The sequence below is a fragment of the Pecten maximus genome, chromosome 12, assembly GCF_902652985.1.
Source record: "Pecten maximus chromosome 12, xPecMax1.1, whole genome shotgun sequence".
NCBI lineage: Eukaryota > Metazoa > Mollusca > Bivalvia > Pectinida > Pectinidae > Pecten > Pecten maximus.
In genome coordinates, this window is record NC_047026.1 from 36,611,833 (window position 1) to 36,636,591 (window position 24,759).

A 24,759-nucleotide genomic window follows, 5' to 3' on the forward strand; every position below is an offset into this window, starting at 1 on the left:
CGAATACTGACACGTTTATTTCCCTAAATTACATCATCAAAGATATGCAGCAGAAATTGAATTACATAGAAATAGAAAATGTTCACCGTGGTAAGGGCAGGCTGATGACACATTGACCTGAGTTATGTCTTATTTGACCCCGCATATAGTAGCCGATATTAGCCAGCTCATCCTTCGTAATCATTATCAACTAATGTAATAACGGCCCGTGTTCTTCGGTAGTCACGTGACCGGCCGGACCAGCCTAGTGGCACACGTTACGAACACGACTTCGCTCGGTACATACAGCTGTTTCCTATCACATACCTATATTTTTCAGTAGAAGAACTCATACAATAGGACAGAGATAATTGTCTAGACAAATTCTAATAATTCACAATTAGGTTAATTGACCACCATTGACTCATGAGTGTTCACGTTCCCTGGCTCAGCTTCTGCATCTTGCCGTTCGAGATTACTTAACGCTTAAAATAAATATAAAGCAATGCGAACAGGAAAGTAACAAAAAAACATCAAAGCAGCTATATGACGTATTGGCAGACATAACACTTACAGGTATCGAAGTCATATTACAAGTACAGAGGGTTAAGTAACAAAGCCATTTTTCAGGAACGGGGGTAATGTAACTAATATCTAACTGGAACGGTGGTCAGGTAACATGACCGTTTTCACATAGTTTTTTTTTCTTTCTTTTTTTTTTACAAAAACGAAGGTCATTTTCGAACAACATGGCTGTTTGACAGGAACGGGATCAGGTAACATGATATACATGAACGGTGTTCAGGTAAATCTATTTTCAAAACAGGGACCATGTAAGAACTTGCTTAGGTAATCTAACTATTTAATAAAAACAGGGACCAGGTAAGAACGGTGTTCGGGTAATCTGACTATTTTACAAAAATAAGGAGCAGGTAATATGACAAGCAAACAAGAGGCCCATTGGCCTTAACTGTCACCTGAGTTTTGAAATGTTTAAGTTAATCTTATTGATCCTTTTTGGCCCCACCAGTTCGCCCATGGTGTCAATCAGGGCCAACACGTGCATACCATCAAGCTGTCATTCCATGCTAATAATATTAACAAAGTTAGAGTGAATAGAAATCAAACAAATGATAGCCAAAAAATGTGATTTCCCCATATAAACTATTGCAAACTTTACCCCCTCCCCAGGGGGAAACATGAGACCCAAGGGTCATGGAATTCAAAATCTAAGTAAAGCACTTTAAGACCCTTCCATCTATGAAGAGTATTTGAGTCTACCTTATTTAGGTCTTGAGAAGAAGTTTTTTGAAATTTCAGTTAATTGGACCCTTTTTGGCCCCGCCCATACACCCATGGGTGTCAGTCAGTGCCAATACATGTAGTTTACAACAGGCATCACATTCCGATAACTTTGTATTATTTCCAATGGCAAATGGAGCAAATAATGCTCAAAAATGTGATTTCCTTACATAAACTATTGTAAAATTTACCAACTGCACAGGGGGAAACATGAGACCACAGAGTTGTGAATTTCACAATTTTGGTAAGGAACCTTAAGACCACTCTGTCCGTTGAGAGTATTTGATTCTACCATATATGGAAGTTTTTGAAATCTTAGTCAATTTGACCCTTTTTGGCCCCGCCCCTCAAGCCCCTGCTTCGTCTGAGGTGACCTAAACCCCACAAAAAACGGGCGGGAATAGGTTACAACTATTTTACAATAAAAGGGTCAAGTAACAAAACTATTCAACAAGAACGGGGTCAGGTAACATGGCTCTTTCACAGGAACAGTGTGGTCAGGTAGCATACATTGGAAAACAACGTCGAAAGTTAAAAGGAATGAGTTCTAAAATATTAAAATGGTCTTAAATAATTACACATTGTAAAATTTAAATATAAATGGGTGGTTTTAAAAATATAGAAAAAAAAGAAATATAAATAATTGTGCATTCTTTGAACCTATGTTATAACCACTAATTTATCTATGGTACCAGTGACAGCCTCACCCAGGAGGGACTAACAAACGAAATACACACATAAAACAGATATTTTTACTTAATTTATTAGTATGCTTTATAATAGAAAATGATTTTAAATGCGTTAGCTTCTATGACAGCTAACACATTTCAAACGAGAACGAAGAAAAGTGATACTGGAAGGAAATAATTGAATTCCCAGCTAACTTGACCTCTGGAGTACAAAGAAAGACAGTCGATTTGTTCCCTTACACGATTTAATCTATCGAACTAATCACCAATTAGCACACTGCACCATATTCATTTTTTTGAAATACATCCGTCTACAAATGAAATTATCCCCACTGCCTCAATTTTATTGACATGTGCTGCGAGTGATACTTCGTTCAATTATAAACGTCAGTAAAAACAATGAATTGTTTCATTGTTCAGATACAACCAGACATCCAAATTAAACCCGCTAACAAAGGTCTATTTGATAAGTCACATTTGGTCAATATCACCTTGATTTGTCTATCATCCTGTAATACAGGCTAACCTTGACAGCAGCCATATGAAACCTATTTCGTTATCTCATCCGCGGTAGAACAGCAGTGAACGACTTGTCGTAACAACAGGTCGTAACACTGGGTTTCCAGTCACCTTCTGTGTAGTGAATCCCGCCCATCTTGCGCGTATTTGTTAAACATAAGTATTATTTTTCGGAGAGAGAGTGTGGTTATTTGTTAAAAAAATTAGTATTTGCGCCCGGGGAGATAGGGACTTTTTCTTAGTCCTAGTTCTTTTATCTGTAAAATGAGTGCATGCGAGCATCTCTGAATCTACAGTGGTTGAAAATAGCTTTACTATCGTACTTTATCCATATTGGCTTAAACGACTGCATTATACTTAGTTTACTTAGTTCTGGAAACTGTAGCATTTCAATGTACAAATGTAGCCGAACATTTGAATATATTAAATGCTCATCTGGCTACAATAGATGTAGATACATTTGAAACAACTCGCAGTTAGTCCGAATATCCTTATTAACATAGAGTACATACAAATTACAGGTAAAAATATCAAGACATTGTTATAATATAGGTTAAGTATTCCATAAAATATCAATTGTTTGTTGTTTTTTTCACTGCCGAAAGTGCGTGTATATGTTACTGGATTAAATACCAGAACCACAGGGAAAGGCATTAACCTAAAATCGGTAAGTGCACTTCAGCAGAAAAAATACGCACCTCCCAAATATAACAAAACCTGAACTCAGTTGTTCTTGTCCAGTTAGATCCCTGGTGCGATAGAGAGTTTCGTATATAATTTCCTCATAAATGACTATAATAAAAAGTACATTTACAGAAATCTTTACCGGCTTCATGATTATAAAAGGAAAATACTATAACTTTAATTGACATTTGCAAAAAAGTCTTTTTCAAATACCTAATTGCTAGCTTGTAACACTGAAAACCAATACCTAGACGGACCTTTAAATAACTGCACGATAAGCGTACAGTACAAGTAGAAAATAAAATTCTCATCGCGCATATCTGATATATCTAAGTAACCATATATTTATATGGACCCATAGAGAGATACATTACGTGGCATTATAAGCATAAGGACTTATAACGATAGCACACCTAAACACCTTAGTAACAACATCATAAGTAACCGTCATATATTGAATTTGTTTTAGCAAAACTAATAATAATATAATATATACATGTATTGTTACATTGACTAGATTTAAATAAAACCTTCTCATCATAACAGTCTAAAGAGACTTAGTTACAAGGAACGCATATACATGTATAAATATTATCAAGTATGGAACATACTGTTCTATCATCAGTCAAATGTCTAATGTACACGTCAATAAAATACTAGTATATTTTCAGATAAAAAAAATAAATATTGACAAAGTGCTGCTAAACGCAGATTTTTATTTTCAAAATTATTTCAGAATGATTTTTCAGTGATAATTTATTCTGTGAGAAATGTAAGAATTTAAGCTCAAGGTCATTTAACCTGAGAACACATATGTTCTAGATACGTAAGCAATACGGTGAATCCCTTCTTTACTAGTTTTATGATGAAATGTATTAATTTAATGGCTGTAGCAATACACATGGATGATGCAAACATAAATATTTAGGGAAAACTCAGAATAAATAATAAAACCAACATTTTTATTGTCGTGGAAATCGTCTTTGAAACATATTACAACATGTTTTTTGAAGATATCGTAATTGATTAAATACCGGCAACTCGAAATGATATACGCCAGTCGATTAACCACTGCAAAAGTTAAGGAAATGTCCTGTTAGGTAAAACATGTACAATACATCAACACAAAGAAATACATTTTCGCTTCCTGTCAAATATGAAAGGCATATAGGCTTAAACCTTGTTATCATTATGGATATTCATAATATGTGGTTATGTTAAAATCCTTCCATGAATACTTTAAGAAAGTAAATGTTTTAGTGTTTATTTTGTTGGCAAGAACGATGGATGAACAAAAGCATATGCTGTCTTACGGCAAATACAGAGCCGGTTGTAAAGAAACAATATTCTATGTAGGACGATGTAAGATGCTTTTGGGTTTAAAAAGGCGATTTAGTCTTTATGTGACAATGACGATATTGAAGCGGGAATGAACAGGTCGGAGGGAACTTGTAGAAAGAATAGTATAGGACTTTCGATATCTATTGCAGTATAAATTGAATAAGGATTTGTTTCCAGTCAATAAAATCTTGGCAGGCCTGGGCTATCTTTCACAGCTCCAATTCCAACCCAACCAACCACGAAGTCTACAGATGTGGTCACAGGTTATTCTTGTACATACAACAGTGCTGTTAACTCAGAGGAGACAGAAACTCGTTTCAAGCATGGAGACATAGGGACTTCAGTTAACATGCAGCCAATTTTCATATCACAACGATAAAATCCTGTGATGGTATTTGGGAATCAAACAAGTACTAACGGCGAAATGGAATAATCGCCACATCCTGCATGAGGGTGACATTTAAGGCTAGGACTAATTTTGAAACCAACAGAATATTCTTGCGGACATAAGCCAACTCGACAATATATCACCATTTTTCTCTGAATCATAGAAATTCAATACATATCGCGTTAAACAATCCATCTTTCCGTCACTTCATAGGTCTTTCGTGATTTCGCTGTGCTCATTTTATTATAGAGAATATCAATACGCCAATGAAACCACAATTCTACATCAAAGCCGATGAAACAAGAATAAAAAAACCAACAAATGGATTTCCGTGGAGTTAAAACCAAGTTTTCCATAAGGATGACCACGGAACAAAGGATACAGAAAGTAACGTCTCTTTGTGAAAGACAAACTACAGAAGAAAGGATACAGAAAGTAACGTCTCTTTGTGTCAGACAAAAGGTACCGACATAATAACGAAACAGTAATTTTAAAACGAGATTTAATGTGAAAACTATGTATATATTTGTATGGAGACTTTTGGAAAAACAAATGGGAGAATAAAACCTGGTGTCCCTGAATAGAACGCGTCTTCTACTTCATCGACAAAACCCGCTATACAAATTCAGATCAATTCCGGGCTAAGTTACTACCATTCAAATTTAAGTTACGTTTTCAATATGAGAGCTATGTTGGTGACAGCGAAACCACTAGGCATATAAAAAAACATACCGAAAAAGTCTGATTTTCGATCGTACAATGACATAGAATATATCCAAATTATAATGTTGACCATAAAACCTTCCCGTAGTCTTATAACCAATCTGCAGTGAAATCTTGTGTTGTTCGGTGTGCAGTTTTGTCGGCAGTAGTCGACATATGTCACAGAAATCGTGATAACAGGAGCAAGTTAGCGGCAGCAGGGATGTAATGTATAAAACGGAAAATCAACAACTGGAGAAAGAAATCATAATGCTTATCACATGACTTAGTTGTAGGCCGATCCTGTATAGTTAAAAGACATGTCTTCAGCTTATCGAAGACGTTAACTTCGGATGTTTTATTTAGTATCCCTTATAAGGGATTTGCACTTGCTAATTTTGTGTGCTGCTTGTAGAAAGCCACAGAATATACCAGCGTTTGAGGAAATTTTATTTCGATGCAGCAAGAACTTTCTTACAAAAGAGAAGTATCCACCACAGTTAATGGCATTTCCGAAAAGTTTGTATTGTTACACGATCTCAACAGAGAGAATCATATTTTATACCATACTACATCGGGTATATCTGATATAATTACCTTTATCTGGTCTTTTGGAAACCAAGAGGAGTGCAGGACAGGAAGAATGGCTTCAACTCCTGACGGACTGAAGAACACCATGTGACTTGGGGTACCCTGTAATAAAAACATCAAGTTATGGTACGAAATAGTGTAATAATGCACTTCTGAAGATTGAAATGGGCAGTCACCTTAATGAAAGCCAAAAAAAGTAATAAGTCTCGAAAGCTTGTGATATATTAAAAAGTGAAAATAATCATAGATCAATGATAGTCAATCTTCTCGGCTTCGGGCCTTTAAATAATACACATCAGCAATCAGTACTTTTGAACTGTCGGTTGATATTACCTCCGAGAAAAGGAAGATTAAAATTTTGTATCTTGAGCATTGTTCTTAAACCAATTGTTCCACCACAACCTATTTTCGAAAACTAAGGTCCCCATGGATCTAGTAAACAAAGAGAATGATAAAACCCTATTAATGAACGATATCCAACTACGACCTGAACGGCAATGCAATGTAGGCATGGCGGTATAACATCTATTTATCTGTTTCTTAAGAGACTATATTTACATTTTGGTGGCAAATCCACGATATAAATTAAGTAAAAAGATGTGCAGTCTATGTGAGCATAATTGACACCCAAAACATGACATCAATCCATGCCGCGCATGAATATATTCATCCACCGGAACTACTTGTAACTAACGTAAACAATCATATGGCTTTATGAAAAAAAAGCCTAGGACTACGTCGTTTTTTATGTTTATTAAAAAGTATCAAAAACTAATTTTATACAATATTGTTACACAAATAATAAAAAGAATTGAACAGACTGTGTTTTTTCGTATTATTTCAATGCAGTGTTTTGTTTGCCAATCTGTACGGGACAAATGAATTTTGAAAAAAATAGGCTGTTCCATTTGTCGGACCCCATTGACGAAGTCGCTGGATGTTGGCATTTTTTATGTTAACTCAATTTTAATTTTCAAAAATATGTCGATAATGTAAATATTAGCATTAAACATGTATGTGTTATTTCCTCCGAACGGCGTTTTTATTTTTTCATTGTAAATTGTATATACAAAGCACTCCTAAAATCCTAGATAGTCACTGGTCTATCTAAGGATTAAACTGTCCTTTTGTGGTGTCTAAGATCGATATAGATGCCAGAACTTTGCAAACAAACGTGTCATATTGTGCTGAATATCACAATATCAAATTTAGGTCGTAATTGTATATCATGTATGCCCCGCTAGTACTTTTAGCAACCAACATTACCCATAACCCTAGAAACGTGATAAAGTGTCCGTCTACACCGGTAACAGTGTATCACCATGCATACGTATACGTTCTTATTCTATTCTCATTTCTCCATTCTGTGAACGCAGTTGGGGTGAAATACCCCCAAAACAATAGGTATGGTTATCTAGGTTTTAGAATTATTAAACTGTTTTACTGCCCATCCTGGTATCATATATCAACAACAAAGAATGCCGACATAATAATGAAATCGTAACAGTAATTCAGAAAGCACAATGAATTGCTGGATACATTACTTTATAAGCTCCATCGGTATGCATCTCTCATACCAAACAGAAAACTCGTAGACTAATTACAGATAGACATATTATATTACTTACTGAAGATTCAGAATATATTTGTATATCTGTGGTATTTGAATCGACTGGTAACGATGGCATTATACTTTATATTAATCATGCAGCTTATAATTAGAATGTTTCGAGATGCTATTGAGACTTTGTTCCACTTCTAAAAATGGCCACACCCAATCAGTTTTCCTTTTCTTTAGAGAGCTAAGCGTAGGACCATACAGTATACATAAGGTATGTAGCGACAGGTTTACTTATAAAATCCTTTCATACTGCAATATTACCTGTAAACAAGAAATATCTTTAAAAGAGATAAACGGCATAGATTTAATGCTGGTGGTTATTCTGTAACGTAAAACTGCTTGTGAAATAAATTAACGTTTCAGCACGGATAACAAAATTATATCAGTTTGAATAATTTTCGGTGATACTAAGACTGCATTTGAATCTGGAATATAATTATATTAGTGTGTCATTTGAACAGATACATCCACTTATTCAGCTTGCATTCAATTTGTTTCGTTTTAATCTGCATATCTGCATTTTGCATTTACCGCTACATTGACCAATCACATACTTCATCTTGACCTGTAACGCCACCTGTCGCGTCATATCCGGGGCCAAAAGAATATTATACGGCTATGCCGAAAAATGGAATTCCTGAGAGATAACAGAAAACAAAAGAGATACAGTTAACAAAACACGCACCTGCTAATAACATGTCCATGTGTCCACTCTTTAAGAGGCGACTAATGTGAGAACCACCTGTAGAATTGAGGGTTTGCGTGAATGTTCTTTATTTGGGGACAAGATATCTGCAGTAGTCAAAAACAACTGCTGCCTCTTTTGCAATTCTACAGTTTCTTTTTTCTGTTTCCTTTTTTCTTTTCTTTGTATACCTCACCTGGCATCTCAATGTTTGCCTTTAGGTTGAGTGTCCACTCAGACGAGGAAGGTCTGACATGAATTTGTCTTTTGACCCAGAAAAACCAAAACCTATATACTATTGGTACTCTCTATTCCCAGCTTATGCTCAGCTTAAAATTAGCAGTAATGACAAATTAGTTAGTTACCAGTATAATGTGACTGGATGAAATATCATATTTATCCAGATATGGTATTTAATTTGATCTTTTCCAGGCATGGCATTCTAGTGTGATCATGTCCAGGTATGGCATTCCAGTGTGATCATGTCCAGGTATGGCATTCCAGTGTGATCTTGTCCAGGTGTGGTATTTCAGTGTGATCTTATCCAGGTGTGGTATTCCAGTGTGATCATGTCCAGGTATGGCATTCCAGTGTGATCATGTCCAGGTATGGCATTCCAGTGTGATCTTATCCAGGTGTGGCATTCAAGTGTGATCTTATCCAGGTGTGGCTTTCCAGTGTGATCTTGTCCAGGTGTGGTATTCCAGTGTGATCTTGTCCAGGTGTGGTATTCCAGTGTGATCTTGTCCAGGTGTGGTATTCCAGTGTGATATTGTCCAGGTGTGGTATTCCAGTGTGATATTGTCCAGGTATGGTATTCCAGTGTGATCTTGTCCAGGTGTGGTATTCCAGTGTGATCTTGTCCAGGTGTGGTATTCCAGTGTGATCTTGTCCAGGTGTGGTATTCCAGTGTGATTTGTCCGGGTATGGTATTCCAGTGTGATCTTATCCAGGTGTGGTATTCCAGTGTGATCTTGTCCAGGTGTGGTTTTCCAGTGTGATCTTATCCAGGTGTAGTATTCCAGTGTGATATTGTCCAGGTGTGGTTTTCCAGTGTGATCTTGTCCAGGTATAGTATTCCAGTGTGATCTTGTCCAGGTATTGTCTGTCCTAGGACTCATCATTGATATTAGGGACACTATAAATCTGGTTTGTCCTAGGACCCTTCAGTGATGCTAAGGATCTATAAGTGTTGATGATTGGAGATGACTAAAACAAATCTTGAAATCAAAAAAAAAAAATGGGTTAAAATCTGATTAACAGATTAACAAAAAAAAAATCATGATGTCAATCATAAAACTTTCCTGCGGTCTTCATCAACGTGCACCTCCGACTATAGACTATTAGACTATACATCTGTCACAGAAATCACAATAATGGGAACAAACCCTTGAATATCATATAATGTAGGGTAAACAGTGATGTTACTACACACGGATCTAGAAATGAAAAAGTAACAGTAAATTGAAATCATCATACAGCTTAGTTGTAAGCTGTCCCTGCTGGTTATATTGTAACTAAGGATTGATGTAAGCTGCTGATGCTGAAGAGTCTGTTCTACACTGTATTGAGGTCAAAGGGTTTTTCATTTAACCTTAACACATCATAGATATAATGATGCTTAAGTGTGATACTAAAATCAGTAAATTATCAGAGGCAATAAAGACGTTCTGGCCAAAACTTAAATATTTGGCAAAATACATACTTCCTAAAAAAAATCTGTCTTTTATGAAACTTAAATGAAGAGTTTAAAATAATTTCAAAACTTTGACTGGATCTACTTTTCTGTTCAACATGTTGATCTGAAAAGTTATTATCAAAGCTAAATCCCTTACAATATCACAGGACAGATATCTGTAAAATAAAGACCTTACAGTATCACAGGACAGATATCTATAAAATAAAGACCTTCAAAACTGATTACTGGTGAAAATGATTACCAGCCAAACTGATTCCCAAAAACTGCCGAGCATTAATTACTTACAAAATGCCCCAGGTAACATGGAATGAATCACGGTGTATAAAACATTCCACAAAGAAGCCAATGTAAGCCGATGTTACTTCTCTTTACAGGTAAATGTATGTAAGTGGGATTTAAAACATATCAGAGAGGGGAATATTATCATTTTACCATCATTTTATTTAAATAAAGCACATCGAAAAGATTCAAGGGTATTTTTTACAAATTCAGCAAAAAACATGAATTTTGATTTAGTATGTTTACTACATTCAGATCTAAACTTATTTCACATATACTTGTCAAAGACATCCCAATTATTTTAGCTTAATTAGCAGATTTTTATGTTTGGGAAATACATTTTTGCACATAGCCTCTAGCTAAAGTTGGTTAATGACTAAAACATGGTCATATATTCGTGTAGAGTTAGCCCAAAGATAGACAACTCTTACACCATATACGATTAATATCGCTCACTGTACAAGGTTGTCTATTATCCTATAACTGGACTTATTAATGACAATGGACTATGCTGCCAAAACATTAAAAAAAGATGATCATGTATACAAATATTTATTGTCTGTTTACTGTATACTTTGGTAAAGTAATACTTTTAATAGGTTTTGACCGATAGCTTACATTGTAGCATGGGGACTATACCAGATGTATGTTTAACCTTCCTGAGACATACAATGTAGTGACTTAAGGATTTGGTAAGTTTGGTTTGTTTTGTTTAACGTCCTATTAACAGCAAGGGTTTTGGAGGCGGAGGAAAGCCACTGGCCTACGGTCAGTACATAATGTACCTGGCAACTGCCCCACGTAGGTTTCGAACTCGCAACCCAGAGGTGGAGGGCTAGTGATAAAGTGTCGGTACATCTTAACCACTCGGTACACCTTAACCACTCGGACACTGCAGCCCCTAAGTGACTTAAGGATATATGTCAGCTTTAAATTACAGTACCATTGTGACTTAAGGATGGATGCTTCATTTGTACCTTACCTTGGAATGGATACTAGCTACCTGGTACATGTACTTATCTAACTGTGACATCATGACTTAAGGGTATATGCTAGCTAACAGTACATAGGTGTCAACCATCCCGGATTACGGATTTCTGAAAACATTTTTTAAAAGAATTAATCATTTATTCTTTTTTTTTTTTTTTATTATTATTCTTAAAAATCAACCATTGTTGTCAAATCTTAATAACAAAATGTAGCCTGAAGCTCATGAGGAACATCCCCTAAATGCAACAAAAATTTTTCACACACTTTCTCCCTCATTTTGGATGTGGAATGCCCGGGGAGATATCCCTCATTGGAGATTTCAGAGGTTGACATGTATGAGAGTATCATTGTGAGCTAAGGATATAGGCTACTTTACTGTACCATGTAGACTTAAAACAACTATAATTTACTGTACCATGTAGACTTAAAACAACTATAATTGTATATTTTATATTCATACAATGGTAATTTCTCCTTATAATTAGCGATATAGGTTTAAAATATAGCAATACACAAGTCTATACCATAACAAGAGGCCCATGGGGCCTGTATCGCTCACCTGGTTGGATTAGACCAAATGTCAACATAATGTTCAATTTGTTTTATTTGTAAATCTCAACAATGCTATATATGGTTATAGTGTGGTGATCCCAACTACTTTAAAGAAATAATAAAGTCCAGACTCTCTAAGGTTTGAAAGATCTCAAGAATTGAGAGTTTTTAGAACCTGTATTCATCACTTTATGACTAGTAGAGATTTAGATGAATTACGTTTATTTCCCCTATTGGGCCCTGCACCTTTGGAACCTTGGGGTCAGAGCCACCATTTATGCAAAATCTGTTCCCCTTCCCCCAAGGATGTTTCTGACCAAATTGGGTTCAAATCCATTCATAATTTTATGACTAGTAGCGATTTAAAGGATTTACCTCCATTTCCACTATTGGGCCCCGCCCATTTGGTTCCTCGGAGGTCAGAGTCACCATTTATGCAACTGTTCCCCTTCCCCCAAGGATGTTTCTGGCCAAATTGGGTTCAAATCCATTCATAACTTTATGACTAGTAGTGATTTGAAGAATTACCTCTATTTCCCCTATTGGGCCCCGTCCCTTTGGCCCCTTGGGGGTCAGAGTCATCATTTATGCAAAATTTGTTCCCCTTCCCCTAAGGATGTTTCTGACCAAATTGGGTTCAAATCCATATTTTGCTTTATGACTAGTAGCAATTTAAAGGAATTACCTCTATTTCCTATATTGGGCCCCGCCCATTTGGCCTCTCGTGGGGTCAGAGTCACCATTTATGCAAAATCAGTTCCCCTTCCCCCAAGGATGTTTCTGACCAAATTGGGTTCAATTCCATTCATAACTTTATGACTAGTAGCGACTTAAAGAATTACCTCTATTTCCCTATTGGGCCCCGCCCATTTGGCCCCTCGGGGGTCAGAGTCACCATTTATGCAAAATCTGTTCCCCTTCCCAAAAGGATGTTTCTGACTGAAAGGGGTTCAAATCCATTTATAACTTAGTAATAATGACTAGTAGCGATTTAAAAGAATTACCTCTATTTCCCCTATTGCACCCCGCCTATTTGGCCCCTTGGGGGTCAGAGTCACCATTTATGCAAAATCTGATCCCCTTCTGCCAAGGATGTTTCTGACCAAATTTGTAAACAAAAGGCCCAGAGGGCCTGTATCGTTCACCTGGATTTCATGAGATATGAAACAAGAATGATGATTAAGTATATTTGTCACTGGTATTGCTATGTCAATATATCATAGGCATTTTATATTGGTACGTGAGGATTTGATGTCAAAAAATGCATTAATCCATGAAATAAAATTAACTTTTGGCACAACCCCATAGGGAAGCTACCACACAAATGTGAGTGATATCCATTGCTTCGTTTCAGAAAAGAAGTTGTTTAAACCAATTGACCCCTTTTGACCCCGCCTTCTGCACCCCGGGGGGAGTGGGGGTCAGTTCCTTCCTTTATAAAATTTTGAATCCCTACCCAAAAGGATGCTACCAGGCAAATATGAGCGATATATCTTGCTTAGTTTCAGAGAAGAAGCTGTTCATATCAATTCAGCCAAATTGACCCCTCTTGGCCCTGCCCCTCAGGCCCCCGGGGGGTCAGCCTCACCATTTGTACAATTTTGAATGCCCACCCAATAGTGATGCTACCAGGCAAATATGAGCAATATCCATTGCTTGGTTTCAGAGAAGAAGTTGCTAATATCAATATAGCCCAATTGACCACATTTGGCCCCGCCCCTCAGACCCCCGGGGGATCAGCTCCATCATTTGTACAATTTTTAATCCCCACCCCATAGTGATGCTACCAGGCAAATATGAGCGATATCCATCGCTTGGTTTCAGAGAAGAAGTCGTTTATATTAAGAGAACCAAATTGACCCCTTTTGACCCCACCCCTCAAGACCCCTTGGGGGTCAGCCCCACCATTTGTACAATTTTGAATCCCCACTCCATAGGGATGCTACCATGTAAATATGAGTGATACCCATTGCTTAGTTTCAGAGCAGAAGTCGTTTATATCAATTCTGTAAAACTGACCCCTTTTTGCCCGCCCCTCAGACCCCAGGGGGTCAGCCCCGTCATTTGTACAATTTCAAATTCCTACCCCAAGGTGATGCTACCAGCAAAATATGAGAGATATCCATTGTTTGGTTCCAGAGAAGAAGTCAATTATATGAATATAGCCCGATTGACCACATTTGGCCCCGCCCCTCAGGCCCCTGGGGGGTCAGTCCCATCATTTGTACAATTTTAAATCCCAACCCAATAGTGATGCTACCAGGCAAATATGAGTGACAGGCATTGCTCGGTTTCAGAGAAGAAGTCATTTATATCAATATAGCCAAATTGACCACATTCGGCCCCACCCCACAGGCCCCTGGGGGGTCAGCCCCATCATTTGTACAATTTTGAATCCCCACCCCATAATGATGCTACCAGGTAAATATGAGCAATATCCATTGCTTGGTTTCAGAGAAGAAGTCGTTTATATCAATAGCGCAAAAATGACCCCTTTTGGCCCCGCCCCAGAGGCCCCCAGGGGGTCAGCCCCATCATTTGTACAATTCTGATTCCCCTACCCATAGGGATGCTTCTGACCAAATTTGGTCAAATTCTGATGTGTGGTTATGAAGAAGAAGTCAATTGTTGACGGACGACGGACGACGGACGACAGACGACAGACGACAGACGGACGACGGACGACAGACGGACGGAGGGACGGACGGACGGACGGACGACGGATGCAACGGTATGGCATAAGCTCACCTTGGTCCTTCGGACCAGGTGAGCTAAAAATGTTTTTAAATACTATTTACATCATTTGATGTTTGTAAACAATGTTTCACAGAGAAAGCCGAACAGATCAGTCACATGAGTGCAGTGATTGAAGAATCCACACAACATTTTGCTTATGAGTGGTAACAAACATGTGAGCATTCTTATTGGACCTTCTGAATCGTATTGGTATAATTTTGGGGTTGTAGACACTTTTAATTTTCGAAATTAAGGGAAAGTCCAATGGGCGTGTATCGCTCACCTGGCTCTACAGCAAATTTGCAGTTGATTAAGGTTATTTCTACAGATACTATGCATTCCAACATACTATTGGCCTAATATCGGGTCTTGGTGACTCTTGGCTATCGCAAGATTTTAAAATATTTCACCCCTGTGACCTTGAATGTAGGTCAATGTCATTCATTTGGCAAAACTTGGTAGCCCTACACCCCAGCATGCTACAGACAGGCCCAACCTCAAGTACCTGAGCCTCTTGGTGTTTGAAGTTGTTTGAAGATAATAGCCTATTTGACTCATGTGACCTTGAATGAAGGTCACGGTCATTTATTTGAACAAACTTGGTAGCCCTTCACCCCAGCATGCTACAGGCCCAATATCAAGTCCCTGGGCATCTTGGTTATTGAGAAGAAGTTGTTTAAATGAAAAAGTTGACGCCGTATGGACAGACGGACGGACGGACAACCTGATTCCAGTATACCACCCTAACTTCGTTGCGGGGGTATACAAATATACCTATACAAATATAGATTCACTATCTATAATTATATATAAGTACATGGAATACATTGATTAAGGTATACATGTGTATATGTTATCACTATGTCTGTCCATCCTTATAACCGTCTGTCAGCTACATTGTATATAGTCAATATGTGTAATGGTTCACATTGAACACGTATACCTTGATGCCAGCTAATATACATGATTAGTGTCGCTATGTACCGGTGACAAGTATTTCTTATTGCGTAAAATAGCAAATATACACTTATTGAGAATATTAATAACAACATATATGGATTGAATAGATTTTTTAAATTTTCATAGCGGCTATGAATACCAGTAGCTAGCTACATATCCTGTGGCGCGCGGTAGCATGTTGTATTCTTGAACAAACTTTACTCTGTCATGTTACAGTCGACTCAGCTGTAAATGGGTATGTAGTATAGGACAGTGTGAGTAATGTCATGTGTAAGCTTGTTAGCGCTGAAATGGTGACTCTGGCCATGTATGCTCCCCAGGAAGTTGAGAAAGACATTGGCTGGTTGCTGAAGCCTCTATAACATTACCATGGATGATAATTTGTGAACCACTTTGAGACGACTACATGTATGTTACTGTGATATAGCGGTATATAAACTTCAAATTATTATTACTTATCATCTCCCTAATGACAATTCACAAGCAGGAGATACAAAATAACTATATCCTTTCATAAACTGTTTTTAACAAAAATGAATAAGGAATGATGCACATGACTTGCATTTAGACCATCATGATTATAAATGAATATAGCTAATCTTTAATTAAATGTAAACCTTCCATGTCACCATATTCTACTTTTTTCAGTATTTTTTCTTCCTTTTTGAAATTGGAAGAGCTCCCTCAGTCATATTTTTTTTTTTTTTTTTCTTTTGTTTACTTACATTCAATTAAGATATTGTGAAAGATGACTGAATACAATATACAAGACATAAATGCCAACAATGACATGTGTAGTCAACGATCACACTAGTGCAGGTATTTAGTACGACAATGTACAAGCGAATGACAAGGTGTAGACTATATCCAGATAGTGGTCACGCATGGTTGAACATCACCCTGGGACAAGCTGATCAGTTGCCAGTACATTTGAAACAATCTCCTTATAATTTGTATTGAGAACATAACACTGACTATGCATGGCTGGTGGGATGAAGCCTCGCAACAAAGGCGGTAAACCAGTAATTGACTCACTAACTAAATAACTTACTACTAAACCTTGTATTTTATATTTGAAAACAAAATGAAACTTTTGAGACCTATAAATAAATATGGTCTGTCCATTACAAACACAAGTTAGGATTGAAAGAGTTGCTCCCCTTTATATATACAGCAAAGAAGCCAGGACTAACGCAATATCAGAGCATAGAGAAATCCAAATGCTTTTTAATATTTCCAACAATTCCAGATATCAGGGACAGACTAGTAGTGGTATATCTTTTATTTTGTAGTGTAATGTACATCTCTTAACTTTTTATATCAAGATATCAATACACAAACAATATTCTCAAGTTAATTAGCAGCATAATTATCAGCGCTCTTACAATGTACAATGGCTGAAGGTTATTATTACATTCAAGTACCTCCACTGATCCTCACTATATGATTGGCCGAATGTTGTAATTTCTTACAGTATGCCTCTGTCCCCACTACATATGTAATTGGCTGAAATGTTGTTATTACTTACCTCCGACCCAATCATATGATTTGCTGAATGTTGTCATTTCTTACCTTCTCGCAATATTATTGGCTGAATAGTATAACTGACCTTTGTCCTAAAATATTTTGTTTATGGCTCAATATTGTCATTACTTACCTCCGACCCAATCATATACATTTTTTTTGTAAATGGTTGAATGTTGTCATTTCTTACCTACCTTGTCCAAATAGTATTGGCTGAATATTGTCATCACTTACCTCTGTCCAAAATATATGGTTGGCTGATTCTTGTCATTGCTGACCTCCTTCCCCAGTTCGTGATTGCATGGCAAAATGTTATAACTTACCTCCATCCTAATATTATGATAGTGGGAATGTTGTCATTTCTTACCTCCCTCCTCACAATATGATTGGCTGAATATTTTCGACTCTTAATTAGCTAAACGCAACACACAGTACATATGTCCCAATATACATTGTATGGCTCAATGCTGTCATTATTTACCCTGCCCTCAACATATGATTGGCTAAATCTGCATGATCATTACTTACCTCTGGCTCTGCAGACCAAATCATATAATTGGTTGATTGGCATCATAACTTACCATTGTCCCTACTATATGATTGGCTGATTGGTGTCATTACTTACCTCCTTCCCAAGTATGTAATTAGCTAGATGTAATCATAACTTACCTCCCTCCGAACAATGTGATATAGCTAAATAATATCATCACTTACGTCTGCCCCCACTATCTGATTGGCTGAATGTTGTCATTACATACTTACATCTCCATTCTCACAATATGACTCGCTGAATGCTTTCAGTGTGTACCTCCGTCTGAACAATATGCTTGTCTGAATGTAATTATTACTTATTTGCGTATTCACAATATGATGGGCATAGGTTACTTCAGTCCCCACAGTATGATTGCTTGAACTTACCTCAGTCCTCACAATATGATTGGATGAATGTTATCATTTCTTATCTCCATCCTCACATTACGATTGGCTGAATGTTATCATCATACTCCCCTCAGCCCTTATGATTGGCTGAATGGCATCATTAAAATACAAGTGTATATATACTTACCTCTTTCCTTACAATATCCCTGATCTGTGTCTCCATGTCTACCCGTGGGATAGTTTGGTAAACTGTAACTTCCTGTAGGTCTATACCTTCAAATAGATTACAAGCATATTTCACTACACACTTACTTATTTAATAACTTCTTTTTACTTTTGACAATTTTTTATGTATCTTTTTTTTTTTTAATTTTTTCATATACATGACAACTTGCACACTCACTCTCATCGGAAGACTACAATTATGGATGACAATGATTAAATTTAAATTTTTGTTATTTGTGTTCATCTTAATTACTACTTTTTTAAGACATATATTACATACAAGAGGCCCATGGGCCTCAACGGTCACCTGAGATTTGAAATATTACAGTTAATCTAATTGACCCTTTTTAGCCTCACCCATCAGTCCAAGGGGTCTGTCAGGGCCAACATGTGCATAGCATTAAGCTGTCATCCCATGCTGATAATGTTAAGAAAGTTAGAATGAATTCCAATAGAAATCAAACAAATGATTGTCAAAAATGTGATTTCCCTTTATAAACAATAGTAAAGTTTACCCCCTCCCAAGGGGCAAATGTGCGACCCCAGGGTCATGAAATTCACAATTAAGACCCTTCCATTAATGAAGAGTATTTGATTCTACCTTATTTGGGTCTTGAGTAGAAGATTTTTGAAATTTTAGTCAATTTGACACTTTTTGGCCCTGCCCATCATCCCCTGGGGTCAGTCGAACTGTTATCCCATGCTGATAATGTTAACCAAGTGAGAATGAATTCCAATACAAATCCAACAAATAATAGTAAAAAAATGTGATTTTCCTATATAAACTATGGTACAGTTTACCCCCTCCCCAGGGGCAAACGTGAGACCCAAGGGTCATGAAATTCACAATTTTGGTAAAGCACCATAAGACCCTCCCATTTATGAAGAGTGCTTGATTCCACCATATCTGAGAGTAGAGAAGAAGATTTTTGAAGTTTTAGTCAATTTGACCTTTTTGACCCCATCCCTCAGGCCTCTGGGGGGTGGGGACCATATAATTCACAATATTGGTTGACCTTCAGCCATAGAAGCTTCCTGCCAAATTTCATTGAATTAGGTGTAGCGGTTTTGGAGAAGAAGTCGAAAATGTAAATTGTTTAAGGACGCACGACGGACGACGACAGACAAAATGCGATTAGAATAGGTCACTTGAGACTTTGTCTAAGGTGACATAAAAAGCTTGTTACAGTTAATATACTGACAAATTTTAAACAAGGGCCCAATGGGCCCAAATCGCTCACCTGCAATGCAGTGATCTTTTCATACATCGATCCTGCAGTTATTTGAAAGCATGCTACAGGACCAATATAATGTCTCTCTGCACTTTGGCTTTTCACTAAAAGTCATTTAAAGATTTAAGCATACTTGATCGACATGACCTTGAATGTGAGTCAGGGTCATTCATTTGATAAAACTTGGTAGCCCTTCACCCCAGCATGCTACAGGCCAAATATTAGGTCTCTGGGACTGTTGGTTATTGAGAAGAAGTCGTTTAAAGATTTTAGCCTTTTTGACTCCTGCGACCTTGAATGAAGGTCAAGGTCATTCATTTGAACAAACTTGGGAGCCCTTCACCCTAGCATGCTGCAGGCCAAATATTAGGTCTCTGGAACTGTTGGTTATTGAGAAGAAGTCGTTTAAAGATTTTAGCCTTTTTGACTCCTGTGACCTTGAATGAAGGTCAAGATCATTCATTTGAACAAACTTGGTAGCCCTTTACCCCAGCATGCTACAGACCCAATATCAACTCCCTGGGACTCTTGGTTATTGAGAAAAAGTTGTTTAAAGATTTTAGCCTTTTTGACTCCTGTGACCTTGAATGAAGGTCAAGGTCATTCATTTAAACAAACTTGGGAGCCCTTCGCCCCAGCATGCTACAGGCCAAATATTAGGTCTCTGGGACTGTTGGTTATTGAGAAGAAGTCGTTTAAAGATTTTAGCCTTTTTGACTCCTGTGACCTTGAATGAAGGTCAAGGTCATTCATTTGAACAAATTTGGTAGCCCTTTACCCCAGCATGCTACAGACCCAATATCAACTCCCTGGGCCTCTTGGTTATTGAGGAGAAGTCGTTTAAAGATTTTAGCCTTTTTGACTCCTGTGACCTTGAATGAAGGTCAAAGTCATTCATTTGAACAAACTTGGGAGCCCTTTGCCCCAGCATGCTACAGGCCAAATATTAGGTCTCTGGAACTGTTGGTTATTGAGGAGAAGTCGTTTAAAGATTTTAGCCTTTTTGACTCCTGTGACCTTGAATGAAGGTCAAGGTCATTCATTTGAACAAACTTGGGAGCCCTTTGCCCCAGCATGCTACAGGCAAAATATTAGGTCTCTGGAACTGTTGGTTATTGAGAAGAAGTCATTTAAATATTTTAGCCTTTTTGACTTCTGTGACCTTGAATGAAGGTCAAGGTCATTCATTTGAACAAACTTGGTAGCCCTTCACCCCAGCATGCTACAGACCCAATATCAAGTCCCTGGGTCTTTTGGCTATTTAGAAGAAGTCGTTTAATTTGTTTTTAGCATATTTGACTCCTGTGACCTTGAATGAAAGTCAGGGTCATTCATTTGAACAAACTTGGTAGCCCTTCACCCCAGCATGCTACAGACCCAATATCAACTCCCTGGGACTCTTGGTTATTGAGAAGAAGTTGTTTAAAGATTTTAGCCTTTTTGACCCCTGTGACCTTGAATGAAGGTCAACGTTATTCATTTGAACAAACTTGGTAGCCCTTCACCCCAGCATGCTACAGGCCCAATATTAGGTCTCTGGGCCTTTTGGTTATTGAGAAGAAGTTGCTTGAATGGAAAGTTGACGCCGGACGGACGGCCGGATGGCCGGACGGACGACGGCCGGACGACGGATGCCGCGCCACGGCATAAGCTCACTTGCCCTTCGGGCAGGTGAGCTAATAATAACCTTTTGAACATTGTAATTGATATTTTTTATTTATAGAGCAGACCATCATTAATGTATGATACTATATTTTAATTATCTATTAAACACCTATTCCACATCTGATCAAAGTACCTAAATCCTGTGACCTTATTAGGACGTTTTAATGTTATCAACACATTAGGTATGATATGAGGTAGAAAATATTATCTTCACCATTTTCTTTCATCTTTCTTGGTAAGGTATCTCGTTTTAAGTTTCCACATGGATACAAAATAGGTCTGTTGTGGTGACTTAAATCTGTGTAAAACAAAAATCATAATTATACAAACGATACCCAAGTGTACACATAACATACATGAGTATTACAATAACACAACTACGAAAAATAGGAATGTGCTGACTATAGCCTATTATTCATTCTGTTGGAAAATACATACTTCATTATAAACTCTTAATCTAGTTTAATCACGGGGATGATGAATAGAAAGGTACAGGAAGACCATCAAATGTGGCCTCTGCCTGGCAATGAATTAACAGGGAAATATCAAATTTTCCATTTTGTTCCATTTAATCAGAAAATTGTAATTTACTTCGGCAGTGTCCTCCTTTAAAGGTATATTATTGAGTAATAGAGAGTAGAAAAATATGTATTACCATTAATATTTGCACATAGGGCCACAGGGACTTAATTGACTCATGTTTTTCCAATACATTTAAGGTATACATATGTATAACGTAAAATATGGGCTGTGGTAGATTGTGGCAAGTCGATGTGTTATATAAATCAGCCCAATCTTGTACTGTACAACAGCTATAATGTACTGTAAAACATACCTATAACAGTCATAAAATATACTTATAACAGTCGAAAAATATACCTATAACATGTCGTAAAATATACATATATAACGTGATGTAAAATATACCTATAACATGTCGTAAATATTTCCTATAACATGTCGAAAAATATACCTATAACATGTCGTAAAATATACCTATAACATGTCGTAAAATATACCTAAAAAATGTCGTAAAATTTACCTATGACATGATGTAAAACATTCCTTTAACGTGATGTAAAATGTATACCTATAACATGTAGTAAAATTTACCTATAACGTGATGTAAAACATACCTATAAAATGTCGTAAAATATACCTATAACATGTCGTAAAATATACCTATAACGTGTCATAAAATATACCTAAAACATGTCATAAAATATACCTATAACATGTCGTAAAATAAACCTATAACATGTCGTAAAATATACCTATAACATGTCGTAAAATATACATATAACATGTCGTAAAATAAACCTATAACATGTAGGAAAATTTACCTATAACATGATGTAAAACATTCCTATAACATGATGTAAAATATACCTATAACATGTCGTAAATATACCTATAACATGTCGTAAAATATACCTATAACATGTCATAAAATATACCTATAACATGTCATAAAATATACCTATAACATGTCGTAAAATATACCTATAACATGATGTAAAACATTCCTATAACGTGATGTAAAATATACCTATAACAGTCGTAAAATATACCTATAACATGTAGTAAAATATACCTATAACATGTCGTAAAATTTACCTATAACATGTCGTAAAATATACCTGTAACATGTCGTAAAATATACCTATAACATGTCGTAAATTTTTCCTATAACATGTTGTAAAATATACCTATAACATGTCGAAAAATATACCTATAACATGTCGAAAAATATACCTATAAAATGTCGTAAAATATACACCTATGTCCTATAACATGTAAAATTTACCTTTAATATGTCGTAAAATTTACCTATAGCATGATGTAAAACATTCCTATTACATGATGTAAAATATACCTATAACATGTCGTAAAATATACCTATAACATGTCGTAAAATATACACCTATAATTTTAGTACAATATACATGTATAGCTATAAGGTACTTCACAATTAAAATAGCTCATATTATCTGAAGAACATTTTACTTTAAATTGGTTACTCTAGACATATTCAAAATATAATGCATACTGTTACAAAATACTTGCATGTTAAACACGAAAATTATAAATTTACCTATTATCTAATGAACTATATCTGCTAGTTAATTACCTTTGAGTATAATTTCTGACAGAGCATCAGAACTGCCACTTTCCTCACCTTGAGGCCGGAAACCCAGACGCTGGGCTGTAATCAGTACAAACATGAAATAGATACAAGACTGCATGTTACTTTAACAGGACAAATAATTAATTAGCTACTAATATTAACAGTGAAATATAAATAAAATTGCATTTAACATTAAAAGAACAAATCATTAATTAGTTCGAGCCTATCAACCATACATTTGTATCTACATGTATGGATATATCTTTGGAATATCCAAGTTAAAAGCTTTTGAAATATAAAAATGAAATATGCTTCCTAATTGAAAGTTAAGAATCTGCTATTGTTTGATATAGTGATGATTGACTCCATTGGAGGAGATAAAACCTATTATTCTCACTTGAATGTTGAGGTTACCTCCCTTGCATCAATTCTTGCTTAAATAAATTGGAATGGCTCACCCGAGAATTTAATCTACAGGCTATGAAAATTATAATGTAAACAAAAAGCCCTTAAAGACTTGTCAGAAACTTTTGAACCTCCTCACATTACTATAACATTATATGCACAATTGTCTCCCTTCCTTTATTACAAAAATTACAACTAGGATTGTTAGATTATCTCACTTTATATGCAAATGAGTTAGGTGTTAGAATACAGCAGTTAACCTTAAACTGTAGCCAGCAAATTTTAGAATTATAGTTGTTCGTTAAAAGGAATACTGTAATTTTTTTCCATTTCTGAAGATATTCCCCATTTTAGCTGACCAGTTATGTTAATATTATTTCTCAACAGTAAATGGTAAAAGTCCTGTGTCCTTTATTTCCCTTTAGGATTAACTCAAGATTAAGAGGAATAATTGGAAATGTCACTCTTTTACTTGGATCGAGATATAAAAGTTAAATCTTTCATTAAAATTATAAAAAGACAAAGTTGCATTTTCTTTTACTAAATCTTCCACTATACTAACTCCTGCATTGCACCGTTTTTGTTTTTTGTTTTTTTTGTAAAAATCTGGTTGGTCTCTAATGAACATTATATTATTGTGTATGAACACTGAGAGCTGAGGATATGAATTACCTTCAGTGGCAGTGGCCTGTCCAACGACGTAGCAGGTCCAGTTTTCGAAGGACTGCATTTCTTCACCTGTGCAGGAAAAATACTGATTATACCTTTGTTTCTTTTAACATTACTGAAAATGATATAAAAATGAAAAAAAAGTGTAGCTCTTTACATTGAATCTCAGCAATCTCCACCCTTTATTGTCCTTGTGATGATAAAGGCCTTTAAAATATATTTTGATAGTGTGTAGCTTAGAGAACCAAATAAGAAACCGTGAATAAAACAATTAACACAAATATTCTTAAATGTATAAAACTTTTCCTTAAATGA

The 24,759-nt window shown here is 36.3% G+C and overlaps 1 protein-coding gene across 3 annotated transcripts in view; it reads right to left on the bottom strand.

The window, feature by feature from the left end:
* The window catches only part of LOC117339501 (uroporphyrinogen-III synthase-like), a 76,348-nt gene that overhangs the window by 12,090 nt on the left and 39,499 nt on the right, over positions 1-24,759 (bottom strand). For all 3 annotated transcript variants that reach the window (XM_033901136.1, XM_033901137.1, XM_033901138.1), the window contains 5 exons: positions 24,448-24,513; positions 23,374-23,448; positions 21,457-21,540; positions 18,308-18,393; positions 6,202-6,297 (listed from right to left, as the gene is read on the bottom strand). In XM_033901136.1, coding sequence (XP_033757027.1) covers positions 6,202-6,297; positions 18,308-18,393; positions 21,457-21,540; positions 23,374-23,448; positions 24,448-24,513 — 407 coding nt within the window. The remainder of the gene's footprint in view (positions 1-6,201; positions 6,298-18,307; positions 18,394-21,456; positions 21,541-23,373; positions 23,449-24,447; positions 24,514-24,759) is intronic.